The sequence below is a fragment of the Pteropus alecto genome, unplaced genomic scaffold (genome assembly GCF_000325575.1).
Source record: "Pteropus alecto unplaced genomic scaffold, ASM32557v1 scaffold38, whole genome shotgun sequence".
NCBI classification, from domain to species: Eukaryota; Metazoa; Chordata; class Mammalia; order Chiroptera; family Pteropodidae; genus Pteropus; species Pteropus alecto.
In genome coordinates, this window is record NW_006442512.1 from 4,105,336 (window position 1) to 4,120,544 (window position 15,209).

General features: G+C 42.3%; 1 protein-coding gene across 1 annotated transcript in view; it reads right to left on the reverse strand.

Moving 5' to 3' along the window:
• THSD4 (thrombospondin type 1 domain containing 4) overlaps positions 1 to 15,209 on the reverse strand; it is a 447,797-nt gene that overhangs the window by 17,046 nt on the left and 415,542 nt on the right. Inside the window, exons 8-11 of the mRNA XM_025040368.1 lie at positions 14,317 to 14,592; positions 9,627 to 9,756; positions 8,441 to 8,645; positions 7,684 to 7,857 (exon numbers count right to left, since the gene is read on the reverse strand). Of these exons, the coding sequence (XP_024896136.1) occupies positions 7,684 to 7,857; positions 8,441 to 8,645; positions 9,627 to 9,756; positions 14,317 to 14,592 (785 nt within the window). The remainder of the gene's footprint in view (positions 1 to 7,683; positions 7,858 to 8,440; positions 8,646 to 9,626; positions 9,757 to 14,316; positions 14,593 to 15,209) is intronic.

Consider the following 15,209-nt stretch of genomic DNA (forward strand, 5'->3'; position numbering starts at 1 on the left):
CACCAGGACACATCAAAATCTTTTCAGCTCAGCTCAAATATCATCTCCTCTGTGAAAGCTCTCTCGATTGCCTAACTCAATATGCTCTTCCCAGCTTCAGAATTCTCATGACACTCTGTGTTCCGCTGTCTGCCTTTGCATTGTGGTTATTGGTGTCCCTTCTATTTTGTTTTCTTTATAAAGGTAAGTTCAGTATGGGCAGGGACTATTAAATCATCTTTAATTCCTTCTCAGTCAGTACCTTAGATATTCGTGAATATCAGCTGAATAAATGAATATAGGCTTGGGCCCTCCCTTGCTTATTTCTCTGCTCTCATCATCACCTACCGATTCTGAAAGTGCCCCTTTACGTGACAACTAAAGCCCTTCTAAGGGTTTCTGCTGGGTCTTTTCTTAAAAACAAAGTCGATGTTTGGTTTCCACCAACATCACCAATTTTAAAAGTAAATAAAATCAATTTAATTTTAAATAAAATTTGAGAAAAGGAAAAATAATACTCACAATCTGGTTTACTTATCAAAATTTCTACTTGTTTTTGTAACTTGCTGTCTAGTCTTGTAAAATCACAGCCCAGGATGAGCGATCTCACATTTACATGACCACTGCTAAGCCGAGCCTGACTCTTCAGCAAAGGGAACTCTCTGGAGCAAAAAGCTTGAAGCGGGTTAGAAAATGCCACCCCCAAAATATGCTCCTTTGCGATAATGATTATTTTGAGCCGAAGGCAACTGGTAAACAGTAGATGCAGGAAAAGCTCTCAGATTTTCCTTTTCTTGCCTAAAAGCAGGGCATAAATTTCCCGTAAGAAAGGTGCCCTTCCAGTTCCAGGGAGAAGAGAAAATTCTTATCGGCGATGGGGAGTCAATGCCAAGATGAGTCTGCACAAACAAACTTTACTAAAAGAATGCTTACCTTCCATTAGTTTCTTCCACACATTTCTTAGCCACTTTCCTACAATTTACTGTCCCTAGAAGCCCAAACCCCTTTCCTTTGTCTAGCGACTGCTTCATACTTTATCACCCTTTTAAAAAATGGTATATAAGCCCTTGAGCGTAACTGCTTCTTTGGGATTTTCACTTCTTTCCTATGAAGCGCCCCCTGTGCCATGTAAAACAATTAACATCAAATAAAACTTGTATGCTTTTCTCCGGTTAACTTGGCTTTATTATTTGTCAGCTTATTTGCTGGCCTCCATTACAGAGCCTGAGAAGGTAGAGGAAAAGTTTTTTCCCTTCTACAGGCTCACAAATACTTTTCACTTAATCCGCATTGTTACTAGAAATCTGAGACAATGAATCAGTCTCTTAGGTTAAAAAAAATCTGTTGTTACTATAATTTAAATAATTCAATTACTAAACTTTTTATTTGTTTGTTTGTTTCAGCCATGTATTACCTAGTCTCTTTTCTAACTTTAAAACTCAAGATATTTAAGTTCTCCTAAAGTATACAAGGTAAATCGCATCTAAGTTATCTTCAGGAACCCTTATAGCTGCTGGTGGGACTGCAAATTGGTACAGCCACTATGGAAAACAGTGTGGACTTTCCTCGAAAAACTAAGAATATGACCCAGCAATCCCTCTTCCGGGTATCTACCCCCCAAAACTCGAAAATACCCTCACAGATAAATGCAGCATTATTCACTGCAGCATTATTCACTGTGGCTAAGACATGGAAACAACTGAAGTGTCCTTCAATAGATGATTGGGTAAAGAAAATGTGGTACATATATATGATGGAATATGACTCAGCCATAAGAAAAGATGAAATACTGCCATTTGCGACAATATAGATAGATCTTGAGATAATTATGCTAAGAGAAATAAGTCAGGTAAAAAGTTGAGAACCATATGATTTCACTCACATGTGGGATTTAAAACTGAAAGCGACAAATAAACATGACAAACAGACTCACGGACCCGGACAGTGAATTAATCGTTATCAGAGGGAAGGGGGTGGGCGGTCAGGTAGTTAAGGGTAAAGGGGGTCAAATATTTGGTGACAAAAGGAAATTTAACTTTAGGTGGTGAACACACAATGCAATATACATATGGCATATTATTGAATTGTACACTTGAAGCCTATTTGATTTTATTGACCAATGTGACCTCAATGATTTTAATTAAAAAAGAAATCTGTTATGTTTGTGTTTTAAACCCTAAGAATATTTCTTTCTAGGTAACTCCATTTGACTCATTAACTTAATTTTCTGCTTTCTAAGCCAAATAATATACATGCATCTTGGGGAAGTTTTCCCATATCCCCATGTACTTAATTTAAAAGAGAAATGTTAAAGATCAAGCCGTAACCCAGTGAAAGAACATTATAAGGATGAGCCCTGCAGAGATTTTACCAACTGCAGTGAATAGCACAACAAATTTTAACTGACAGGTGCTCGCCACACAAGACCTGGCCCAGGAAGCCTGTCAGTGGAAATGGGAGAATGAGGGGTTCCTACCAGACAGGAGAGACTAACCTTCAAAGTGAGGCACCAAAACACACACACTCACTGTCCCTGAAGGATGTGCCTAAAAAAGAAGGATCTGACTCCTAACTGAACTCTGGGCAGATAAAACAAACACAGTGATGCATGAAATTCCCAAGCAACCCTCTGGCGAGGACTCCCTGCTCACTCCAGCACAGTTAAATGCTAAACTTGGCCCAATTGGTCCCTGAGGGACTATGAGGCTCTAATGACTATTCCTGAACTTCAGTTTTATGCATCATCTTCATTATTAAAAAAAAACCCTCAATATCTTTACTCTTGGAAAAAATAAATGATGCCTAGTCTGATAAAGCCCACCCTCAATTAAAAGTAGCCAAAGGATGTTTTTAAGGTGAGTCATCAAGTCAGAAAAACTATTCATATAGCTCTTAGAAGTTTAAGAGAAGATTCAGATTGAGTTTACAACTTCAATTCATTTAGGTAGAGATCAATTAATTGTAAAGGGCAACAGGACACTCTTTTGGTATTTCCGGCACCAATTCCAATGTTGGGGGTGGGTACGGTGGTTCCCCACCAACAAGCAAGTCTCAAGTCACAGCTGGGAGTCCTACAATTCAACTCAATTCTGACACTATTTACCTGGAGATAGCATTGGATTCCAAAGGTTAAGGGATCAGTCCTACGAGACTGTCCCCCTCACTCCCAACTTCAGCAGCCAATCACAAGACCAGGTTACTACCTGTACTTCAGACTAACTGGCTAAAATCAGAGGTTCCCAAGATTCCCAACTTGTGTTCGATTAATTTGCTAGAGCGGGTCATAGAACTCAGAGAAATATTTTACTGGTTTGTTATAAAAGAATATATAACTCGGGAACAGCCAGATGGAAGAGATGCAAACAGGAAAGTATGGGGAAAAGGATGCGGAGCTTCCATGCCCTCTCCAGGTTTACTCTTCTCTCTTGCTCTCCACATGTTCATCAACGCAGAGGCTCTCCGAACCCCATCGTTTGGGTTTTGATGGAGGATTCATTACATAGGCATGATCGATTAAATCATTGGCCATCGGCGATTGAGGCAACTTCCAGCCCCTCTCCCCTTCCTGGAGGTCTGAGGGTAGGATTGAAAGTTCCAACCCTCTAATCACACTGTTGGTGCCTTTGGCAACCAGCCCTTATTCTTACTTACTTTCCAAAAGTCACCTCGTTAACATAATAAAGGACACTTTTATCACTTTCAATATTTAGGAAATTCCAAGGGTTTTGGGAGCTGTGAGCCAGGAACTGTATTTCTTATAAATCACAATATCACAGATACACTCTGGATCCTTAAGTGTTTGTAACCTTTAATCTCATTTTCTCTCATCTCTCCCACTTGAACTCCTGAAATGGAAGCTGTGTCTCATTCATGCCTAGCTTGTAAGAGGTGCTCAATACATGTTTATGCTAAAAATTGCATTGTTCAGACTAAAGCTTAACAGCGTTGATTTTTATACAAAGCCACTATTAACACGTGGAAGACTGCTGTCAGCTGGTCATTCCTGGGGACTGAACGTTTCTTAAGGCCAACTGATGGCTGGAAGGCCCAGTGTTGACATGAAGCCAAAGAAATGTGAAGCAGCCCACAGGAAGCCCATTTCAGTGTGCCAGCCTCATCTAGGTCGTGGTTTCCAATGTTATTCCTTAATGTTCACTCAGCAATGTTACTATCGAGGAAACAGGGTCAGCGAGTCAGCGGCTTCCTCAAGGACTAATAAGAAGTCCTTGAATTGCAAAAGAATTGCCAAAGGCAATTCACCTTCCTAAAAAAAAAAACCGCCCCCCGCCCGCAACACACAGTCATCTGCTCTATAGTAATCATGAACATTCAGTCATACTGATCTATTCTGGTGGTGGATAAAGCAAAATTACTTACTTACATCATGGCATTGAACTTACATGGCTTAAAATACCTTTTCCAAAAAAGAACAAAAAAGTCTTCTGAACAGAAGAAAAAGTGCTCATCTTTTGCTCTATTTGGAATTTTAAAAGAAGGGTTAGATCCAGCAAGTACCAATGTTAAAATACAAGGCAAATTTACACTAAAGGGAAATTTACAAGTCTTTATTGAAGGGGAAATAGCTCATGTGGAATTCCTCGTAAATCTACATGTAGGGTTTTACTGTTCTAAATAAATCAGGGAGAAACAAAGAGGAATAAATCATCGCAGTCCCCACCCCCATACCCACAAAGTTGTTTTTTTTCCTTTGTACATGGGACATTCTTTTTCGGAGAGTGGCAAATGTAGAGATGGAATTAAAAAATGGTAAAGAATCAGTGCCATAAAAGCACTCTCAGTTGCTTCGTGGGAGACTCTAAGCTGAAATAATCTTTCTGGAGAGAAATATGCCAAAATGTGTCAAGAATTCTAAAAGAGTTCTCAACATTTGGCCAAATAATTCTGCTTCTTAAACACTATTTTAGGGAAACAAAAAGAAAGATGCATATAACAATTTATGCATAAGGATATTTACTGAATTATTATTTATAATAGTAAAAAATTAGAAAAAAAATCCCCAAACATTTAGAAATAAGGGATTGGTTCAATGAAAATCGTCATACAATAGCTTATTCTAATTAAAAATCATGCTTTAAAGGTTTTTAATACCATTAAAATGTTCACGAAACGTAAGTGAAAAAAAGCAGGTTACCAAATTATGCATATATTATAATTTATACCCTTAAACTATATGAGTACAAAAAAGCTATGTATGCAAAGGATTATGAGTAGAAAAAGGTTTGGCAGTGTAGCTTTAAAATCTTAAATTGTTATCTTCTAGTGAAGAGATTATAAGTATACTTTTCTGATTCTTCCCATATTTTTTATAACAATATGTCAGTATATGTTACTTTATAAGCAGAAAAATGAACATTATTTTCAAAAGCATCTTTCTGATATAAAAAGAAAAGCCCAGCGTTATTGTTTTTATTTATCTGCTTACACACTAAATTCAGCAAGTTTTCCATGAATACGAATGAGTTCTGGGACAGCTAGAAATCCAGAAACACAAAAGAATTCGTTGAAGGAACTAGGAATGTTTAGCCTGGAGAAGTGGAAGGGGTTCCCCAATATGTGTGTGTCTGCAGTGTGAGGAGAGTGTACTCTGCTTTTCTACGGGACACGGAAGGAGTTGGCAAGAAATAAATACTGGTTCAGTGTAAAAGGAAACCTCCTGACACCGCGGGCTGTTCAAGAAATAGATGTCACTGTCTCAACGCACAGACTCTCTGACAAAGGAATCTGACCTACATCAGGGGTGCTGCCAGAGTGACTTCGGAAACACCTCCCAGCACTGTTCCCACAATGCCAGGAGCTGATGTCCCTGCTGGGAGGCTGGGAAAAGTGAGGACATGCAAACAGAACCGGTTGAGCTCTGCTGGACTCGGCTTTAGGGGCAGAAGTCGGAGTCAACTGGACACTTTTAGATGGGCACCCATTTTCCCTTTGTTTGCCTTTGGTTAGCATCTTCCTGATGGCTAACTGGGAGGCGTTTAGAGCCCCTCCTGGGACTGAAGTCACAGTCAGTTGCTCATCCTAAGAGTTCGCTGTTTGTGCCAAAGGCTCTCTCTCTGGGGACTGTCTCGGACTAAGGGGCAGGGGCTGTGTGTGCGAGGTGTCAGGAAAACACAAGAAGATGAATCATTTGGTGACACACTCTCCAGCATGATCTCTGAATGTGGTGAAGCCTGCATTTGCAGCTTTGTTCTTCCTTTCTTCTCAGGAACATTCCCACTGACGTGGATTCTTATCACGATGAGAAGGAGGAAACGAAGGCTCACTTTACACCGTGGAGAGAGTGGAAACCCATGTGAACACTCAAGGGCGATGTTCAGAATACTCAACAACTGGTCCATGGTGGGCACTGACCAGTCAGAACGGATGCCGGCCAGCTGGAATCAAGCAACGGGTGGATGGGCCCAAATCTTCTGACGTGTAAAGTTTACTCCCCCATGCTCGAGATATCTCACTGTTGTTCACAACACAACGGGGTGTGGGGTAGCGGGGAGCCGCCAACCCAGCAATGTCTCCTAAGATTCCATAAACATGGCTGATTTCCTCTATTCGTGGACCCGTGGACTCGACACCTCTGGGAACCCCTGACAAATGCAGGATCTGGGTCCACCCCACACCTGCTGACTCAGATTCTGTGCTGAAACCAGGTTCCCAGATAATTTGTAGGCACATTACAGGTTGGAAGAATCGTGGATTTTCTGATACAGAAACGGTACAGACATGTCCTAACTGAGAAAAAGGCCCTCAGGACAGAGACAGCCAGTCATGTCCACACCTCAGTTAAACTTCCATACCCATCTGGAGAAACCATAAATCCGGAAACCGTTGGTTGGATGCCAGCCAGCTGCCCTGGGTGGAGCGCCCTCGCTGGCCCCGCCCACTGCTGGCCACTCAGTGGCTACCACAGGAAAAGCACCGCAAAGTTCATTATCTCCTTCCTCCGCCCCAAGGTACGTGCTTTAATTTTTGCTTTGTTATTTATTTATTTTTTTTTACCCCTTAAACTATCCTTTTATTTTTATTGTGGTAATATGTACATAATGTAAAATTTACCATTTTACCCATTTTTAAGTACAATCCAGTGGCATTAAATACATCCATACTGTTGTTCAGCCATCACTACCATCCATCTCCAGAATCTTCTTATATAAATTCTACTTTTGTCTTTGATCGATGAACTCAGTCTCATTGGTTTCCCTCCTACATGGGTAACTGGTGGGCTAATTAACTATACATGTCTTTGAGTTAACCTCTGACACCTGACACCAGCCACCAAGGGAGGCCAGGCTGCTGGGGAGAAGAGAGTGTGTGAAATGTTTGGAGTTAGTAAAGAGCAGGGATGGAAACCTTTTATATGTTAGGCACTCACAAAACCTGTGGAGGTGTGATGTAATTATTCACTTTACCTAGTATTTCATTATTTACTATTACGTGGCATGCTAAGGAGAATGAAACTAATTTTGTCACACCCAACTCCTCAATCTTGGGGCCCCTCCGTCTTCATATGAGGATAGAAAGCCTGCGAGAGTTCACTTCTGGGCCTTCTCCCCAGTCAGAAATGACGTTTGGGATTCTCAGCTAGTGATTCATACTTGTGTGGTTTTGGGGCACCTCGTGACACATGGCTCCTGCCCATCAGCCCAGCAGACCTCGGTCCCCAGCTCTAGAAAACCCACTCTGCGTGCTCACCCTTTCACTCCACTCGGTGAGGAACCAGCTCTTCGCACAGGGTCCCATGTCACAGTTCTCGATGTCATTTGGCCGGAGCTTCATGTTGCATTCCTCATCATCCACCACATCTCCGATGTTGCTCACACACTTCACGTCTCGGGTCCTCTGTCCCACTCCACAGGGCACTGAGCACTAAAACACAGTGAGCTTATGTCAGCGGCATGGGCAGCGTTAGCTCTGGGTGACTCTCCAGTTATGGCGCCCTCATCCTTGTTACCTGCCACCTGAACAGAGGGCTGTGGTGGGACACCCCTGTGTTGTTGGATCTCCTGCAATGCGGCGCTACCTGGGGAGGAGCCCAGCCTTGAAAACGTCACAACCTTTTTCTCTAAGATCTTCTTAGATATCTTGACTACTCTGTTTCTCTGAGCCTCAGTTCTGTCATCTACGAAATGGGAGAGCAAGATTGGAAGGAGTTGGCTCTACCGGCATTTGCCAACCTTCACTCCACCATGACACGTGAGAGAAATGAGACCTGTATGCACACGGCTCCCATGGGCTCCCCCTTAAAGTTGGGTGTGGTGTTACACACTAGCTTTAACTCTACTGAGCTATCGGTACATGCTGCGGTTTACAAAAATAGCCAACCAGATCCCCACAGGACAGGTTCCAAGAACTCGGGGTCTTTCCAAGTCAGGTCTCGGTTGGGGGTCGGGGGAGGGTGGTGTGGCTCTTGGAGAGGGAGCTCCAGAGCAGGCCGCCCCGCCATGCGTACCGAGGTCCAGTCTGTCCGGATCTGCCACTCGCTGCAAATCTTGAGCTGGCAGGTGCTGGTGGTCTCGGGCTTCTCCAGGTGCTGGCAGCGGTAGGGCTGCACGGTCAGGCTGCGGTTGGCATACACCTGGCGGCACAGAACCTGGCGATGCTGCATGCCCAGGCCACAGGTTTTGCTGCACTCTGACCATTCCCCGATGTCCCAGCTGGCTCAGGAAGGAAAGAAAAGAGTGACAGGGACAGATCGCTTCAGTCAACAGAAATTGGGCAGGAACCTGAGCGGACTCACACAGAAACATCAGAATCCTTGTGAGTGATCTTTCTCCCAGAGCGTTGCTCACCAGTCAGCCTAAGGGCTACCTGATTTTAAAGAAATTAACTTTGTTCGATACGCTATTTGCTGATGATTAGGGCCCAGAGTCTATACAATTTAAGAAAACTGAGAAGGTATCAATGATTTTTATTTAGTAAAAATAAAATAACTCCAAAGCTTAGTTTCATTACTTTGTAGAACACTAACCCTCTTTGGAACTTACTTAGAAATCTTAGTCTGGCATTCTTTTGTTTTTCATGAACTATTTACATTTCATTTTCACATACCCTCCTCTGTCATCCTGCTTTGTCATTTAGTTAAATAAGACATCAGCGCATGTTCATCATGCATGTGCATGAGAATTTTGTTTTTATCACCTTGAGAATTAAGTTTTGACCCATTTTAATGACACTTTCCTCTGATCTTCTGAAAATGTCCTGTTTATCATTCAATAACCAGTCCAAGGCCTCTCCTGAGATGCTCTTCCTGGCTTCCAGACAGATGTATTACGATTTTATTATTTTCTCTCTGTACAGAGCTCACCTACAAGTACACCGACTACATTGAATTCAAATTATTTGCTTCCTTCATTGTTTTCCTTACTAGGCTAAACCCCAAATGCCTCCAATTTCCCAAAAGGTGGGCCTGCTAGGGGTGTGCTGACCTGCTAAAGGCTACAAACTCCTGTATTAATTCTGAGAGACAGGTGCTTTTGCTAAACAGGCTGCATTTGATGCATAGATCAAGTCTCATATTTCTAAATCAGATGTAGACTGATTTAAAAATGAGATTCTATCTGCTACTAGGGTCCTACTCATGAGCAACCAAAAATGACCTGATAGAAGGCGACAGACAGGAAGAGAGGCTGGCTTACAAGGCTGGGCAGGGGAAGATGTTGCACGGCTCCTCCTCAGGGCTTGGCTTCATGCTGGAGTCACAGTAGCCGTCAGGAACCTCTTCATGGGTGCTTCTGTGCACACAGCGAAAAATGGGATACTGCGATCCTATAAGGACAAGGAGAATGTCTGAAGGACAGTGCCTTGAATGTCGGTCTGTGGCGGAGGTGCACAGAGATCCAGGTGCTGATGACAAGAGGCTATACAAACAGAGCAATTCACACACACACACACACACACACACACACACACACACACACACACCCCTCCGCCATGCTACACACCTCCGTCATGTTTACACACACCTCCCATGCTAGGGCTTTGCTCAGCACTGTGGGTGTAAAGAATAGTAGAATAGTTCTCGCCCTCAAAGAGCTTATAATCTATTTGTGGACGTTTGAAAGTGCTTAAAGGCAGATAAAAACAAATTTCACAAGTTTAAGATAGCACTAGGCAGGGGAATGATTATAAAATAAGCACAAACAATAACTTCTTCCATGTTTTCTGGAGACATCAAAGAGAAAGGGCCCTGGAGAGTTCGAGGTGCAACCCGGAGAAAGGGTTGCACGGCTCCTCCTTGGGGCTTGGTGAGCGCACCTGTGTCTTGGGCTTGGTGAGCGCACCTGTGTCAGGTCACTGAACAGGAACAAAAGTGCCCAACAAACTGACCTGCAAGTGCCAGATATGTTTAAGGGACAGGTTGGAGCAGAGAAGTCAGAAGATTCGAGAAAGGCTACAAGAGCAGCTGGCTTCCCCTTCGTAAAGCATGCTACACGTTCCCTTAATAAAGTACTGATTCAGTGATATTTTATTTGAGTATATGTCTGCTTCTCATGAGACAGTGAGCTTCTCAGGGACAGGACTAGTTCTTGTTCATCCTTGTATCCCCAGTACCTAGCAGAGTAGTAGGTTCTCAATAAAAGTTTGTTGAATGCATATTTATCAGAGGACTAATGTTTATTTTTATTACGTTGCTAAAAAATCATGCTAATTGCCTCAAGTTTTTTTTAAGTACACAGCTTAGTTTCATTGGCTAAAAACGGATACATCTGTTTTTTGATAAAAATAATTTGTTCGGTGGAATTTCTAGTTCTCAGAACAAACAAAAACCAAACAAACAATCCAAGAAATAGCAAATCACAATTCTGTCTTCCTCTCTCTGCTACCCCCTGGTGGCAGCACCGAAGTATTATAATGGATGTTTACAAAGTGAGCAATGTAACCAGATGGGACCCCGCGACTCAACTGCTGGAAGAATAAGATGCTTCTTCACAAAGAACATAATTCCTGCCCGGCAGAACACTATCATTTATTCTAAAGCTCTGTCTTAGCTCTGTTGCTAATTGGTCGGGCATTTATAGTTTCTAAACTTCCAACTTGCTACAATTTTAATTGCAACTAGAGGAATAACTTTTAATATGTGTTTCCATATTTCATCAGCCATGAATAGTGAGTGTTTCAATGCTTCTTTAAACTGATCTTGTGTGACACACTGAGCCAGAGGGTAGTTCTTAAAAGAAACTGGACAGTTTGTAAGACAGTTTTGAATTCGAAACAAACATTTGCTTAAAGTACCCTGGCAGTAAAAATTTATGAAGTAGCTATAACTTGAGACCATTATTTAAAATGACGTTCCAATTAAGCATAATTATTAGCCGACTAAAAAGCAGTACTGACTATAAAATTAATAAGAAGCAAAAACTTTTGTGGAATTAAGTTTTGGCCAGTGTCATCTCTGCTTCTATTTAAGAAGAGCTCTTTGATTAAATTCAACATGCATTAAGAACATTGTACTGAGTTATAAAGATGAATAAGATTCAGTTCACCACTTGCAGGGTCCCCTTTTGGGACCTAGCTACTAAGGGATTAAGTAAAAACATTATTATTATTTTTTTAGCCTATCCCTTTCCCTTCAGACCACATGGGTTTGACATTTTTACTGACAAGTCTGTGGGTTGGAAAGCAAAAGTAACTACCCAACCACTTGGCATTCGGGTAAGGGGGAAATTTAATATCTCTAGCTAAAAGGATACAGGTTACCATAGGAATGTTCTGTGTCTCGCAAAGATGGGTCCTGCTTGGAGCTGTTTGCACATGGCCTCTGCCTGCCTTCCCCTACCCTCTTACTGCCTTTACAGTACACTCGTCTATGGTCCAGCTCCACCATTTAGCCAATGAAATAAATTTGGAGGCTCTCTCTCTTTCTCTGATGGTGAGAACATACCAGATCTGTAATTCTTGACTTCAGCGACCATGATTTCTTTCTTTGGGAAAGTTTTGGTTTCTGCAGAAAGAGAGACACCTGGCCATCTCTTCACTGTTCAAGCATGACATTCGATATTCTTCTAATTGCCAGCAAACAAGAATAAGGTGGTGAGGTCGGGAGCTGGCTTGGCTTCAGGCAGGAGGAAAAATCTGGGGTCAGTTTGTTTGGATTATATGTCAGGTGTATTGATCAAAACAGAAGTATGTTACATTGGGGCAGGGAATCATATCACAGGTAGAGAGAGGTCAGTAAGGCATTACGGAAAGATGGAGAAAATAAGGAGCAAGGAAAAAAATAATAACTCTAGTCGGAACTCCAGGAATCAACCAAACCAAGCCAAGAGTTTGACCAGGTAGACAGAAGAGGTCTTGGCAATGACCGGATGGAGTCCTGTATGCCTGAGACTAGTCCTTGATATGATGATGACATCATGATGTTGAAAGCATTTACAGAAAGGGATATTTTAATGGGACAGACATAGAAATGTGTGGTCTGGTTAGTTTTACCAGAAAGGACTGGAGGAGAGTCTGGGAGAGTGTCAGTGTGGGGACAAATGACAAGGGGGAACGGACTTGGGTTGTGCAGAAAAGACTTGGACAGTACCAGCAGGCTCAGAATTTCTTGTCATGGGACACTTGTCACTACTGATGACAGTGAGACAAATTCAACATTTGGTGCATCCACTCTACCTCACCTGCCCTGCCTATCTGACTGAGGCCTCTGCTGCCTGGGTGCAAACCTTAGAGGGAACAAAGGTGGGGCATCTTTGGGCTACTATTCTTTGTCATATGGAAGAAAAAGGGGACTAGGAGTAGGAGAGAAGGGTGGGGTAGAGGAACAATACATCTCTGTTTTTGTTCTATGTCCAAGGCCTCTCTCTAATATCTCTTTGGCCTGAGAACCAGTGATGTTTTTCAGGAGAAAGAAGTGGGTAGACATGTCATCTTAGGCACATGAGTGGCATATGCCAAGTGTGGGTGTATGTATGTGTGTGCATCCACAATGCAAAGGAGAAAGACTATCTTAGAACATTAATCAAAATAATAAGATTCTTCAGTTTTTAACACATAAATCCACATTCTTTGTGTGGCTGACAACACTAGTAAAGGCAAATAGACTTGTATATCTAGGATGTTATGAAGATGTAAAAACTACCTTTATGTCTTTTCTAATAGCTGATCGATCTATCTATCTATCTATCTATCTATCTATCTATCTATCTATATCACCTACCTATATCTATCTATCACATTCGAAATGTAGTGACAATATATCTATTTGTTCAGGAAACACTTGAGGAGTGCCTACTGTGTGCTTGGTAAGATACCAGGTGCAGTGGTTGAAAGGGTACACTCAAGGAGATAGACAGTCCAAGCAGAGCTGGGACAGAACTGTGTCCCAAATTGCTGTGAAGCCCCAGGGAAGACATGCCTACCTCTGCTTTGCGGCATCAGGAAGGGTTTCATAGAGGAGGAGGCACCTGAGCTAGATTGTGAAGTGTTAAGCAGGAGTGTGCCGGCCAGATACCAGAGAATGGCAGGGAGGTAGATTTTTATTTCAGAGTGGACAATAAAGACTGGGGTGGCGAGGGGGCAAGATTACCAGCATTTTTGGAGTCCCTCCATGATGTCTGGCACACAACAGATAGAGACCTATCGAATGACTTCCTGGATGAGTAGGTGGCATCTGTCCAGTGAACACAAGACTGTGTGAGCATGAAGGGTGAGCTGACAAACAGCACATGCTTTTGTCCTCATCCCTATGTCTACAATGCAATGCCTTATGGTCTCTGGACAGAGCTACATCTCACCCTACTGGAAGGGCTGGGCCAGGCTATCTTTAAAGACATGAAATGTAAGAGAATCTTGTACACATGTCACCTTTGATATAAAACTACATGACAACAATTTTTATCCTTTTTGTAACTTTCCCTTGTTTTCACCTAGTTCAGAGTGTATCTGGTTCCTTTAACGGTCATCACACCAACCACCTAAAAGGTACAATATTTCAGTAATAATACATTTTGATCTTGGCGTCTTATGTCAATTACATTTCATATCGTTTACCTTTATAGTGTCTGGGAATGGTCCTCACTAAAATGATTTTGGCTTTAATGTGTAATTATCTCTAGCTTTCTGCCTCTCATTGCTAATTCTAATCTCTTATCTTTTCACTCTAATAAATTGTAACCATGAGCATAGCAGCTTTTCCATCTTGTAAGTCCTTCTAGTGAATCGAAGAGCTTGAAGGTGGTCTTGGGGAACCTCGACACAACATCACACTAATGAGCCATGTCATGGCCAGGCTTATGGAGGTGAGGGTTTGCCATGTCCCTCGGGCCCAACTGCACATTACTCACTCAGGGTTCTGCAGAGCCCCTCCAGGTGCACCCATGAGCTCACCTTTCCCACAGGTCGTGGAGCACTCTGTTGTCCCAAGCTGCTTCCAGTTGTGATCTCGGCTTCGTCGTGGGAGCTGTGGTGCTGGTGGCACCAAATTGTCTGGCCGATGGGAAGAAAACCGATCTGGATGCCTGACTGAGAAGGTCTGTGTTGATTCCGAGGTGAATATTTCAGGTGTCCCACGGTGCAAGTCTTCCTTCTCCTCGTTCCTCTCCTTCTCTTCTCCCTCCTCCTGGCCCCTTCCTTCTGTTACCAGCTGGCCGTTGAAGGGCTCCCCTAGGAGAGGCCAGTGCACATGCGCGTGTGCATGCGTGCGCACGCACACACACACACACACACACACACAAAAGTAAGATCGATTGATATGGAGAGTCATAAAGAAAAAAGTGCCTCCATAATAAATATAAAGTAGCATGAGATGATTTCTAATTCATAGCACATGTATTTAAAATAAGCAGACACTAATTTCCCTAATATTTGGACATTACTAAAAACAAGTAAGAAAAAGATTAACATCCCAATAGGAAAAGAAGGCAGGGTCCAGGGAGAGGCAATTCACACAAAAGAAAATACAGACAGCCAAGAGTCACACAAAAATGCTCAACTTCACTCATAATTAAAGAACTACATGTGAAAACAAGAACAAGAACAACATCTCTATTTACCTGACGATAAAGATTAGAAGCTTTGAAAACTCTTATATCCCTAAACCTCTAGTTGAAGGTGCTGAAAAACAGTCTCATACACTGTGGGGGAGGCTGCAAATAGATGCAAATTTTGGAGAGCAATTCGGCAATATTTATCCACATTTTAAATGTACATAACTCTGACCTAGGCATTTCGGTTTCTAGGACATTTATCACACAAACATTCCCATTCTTTTACACAAAGCC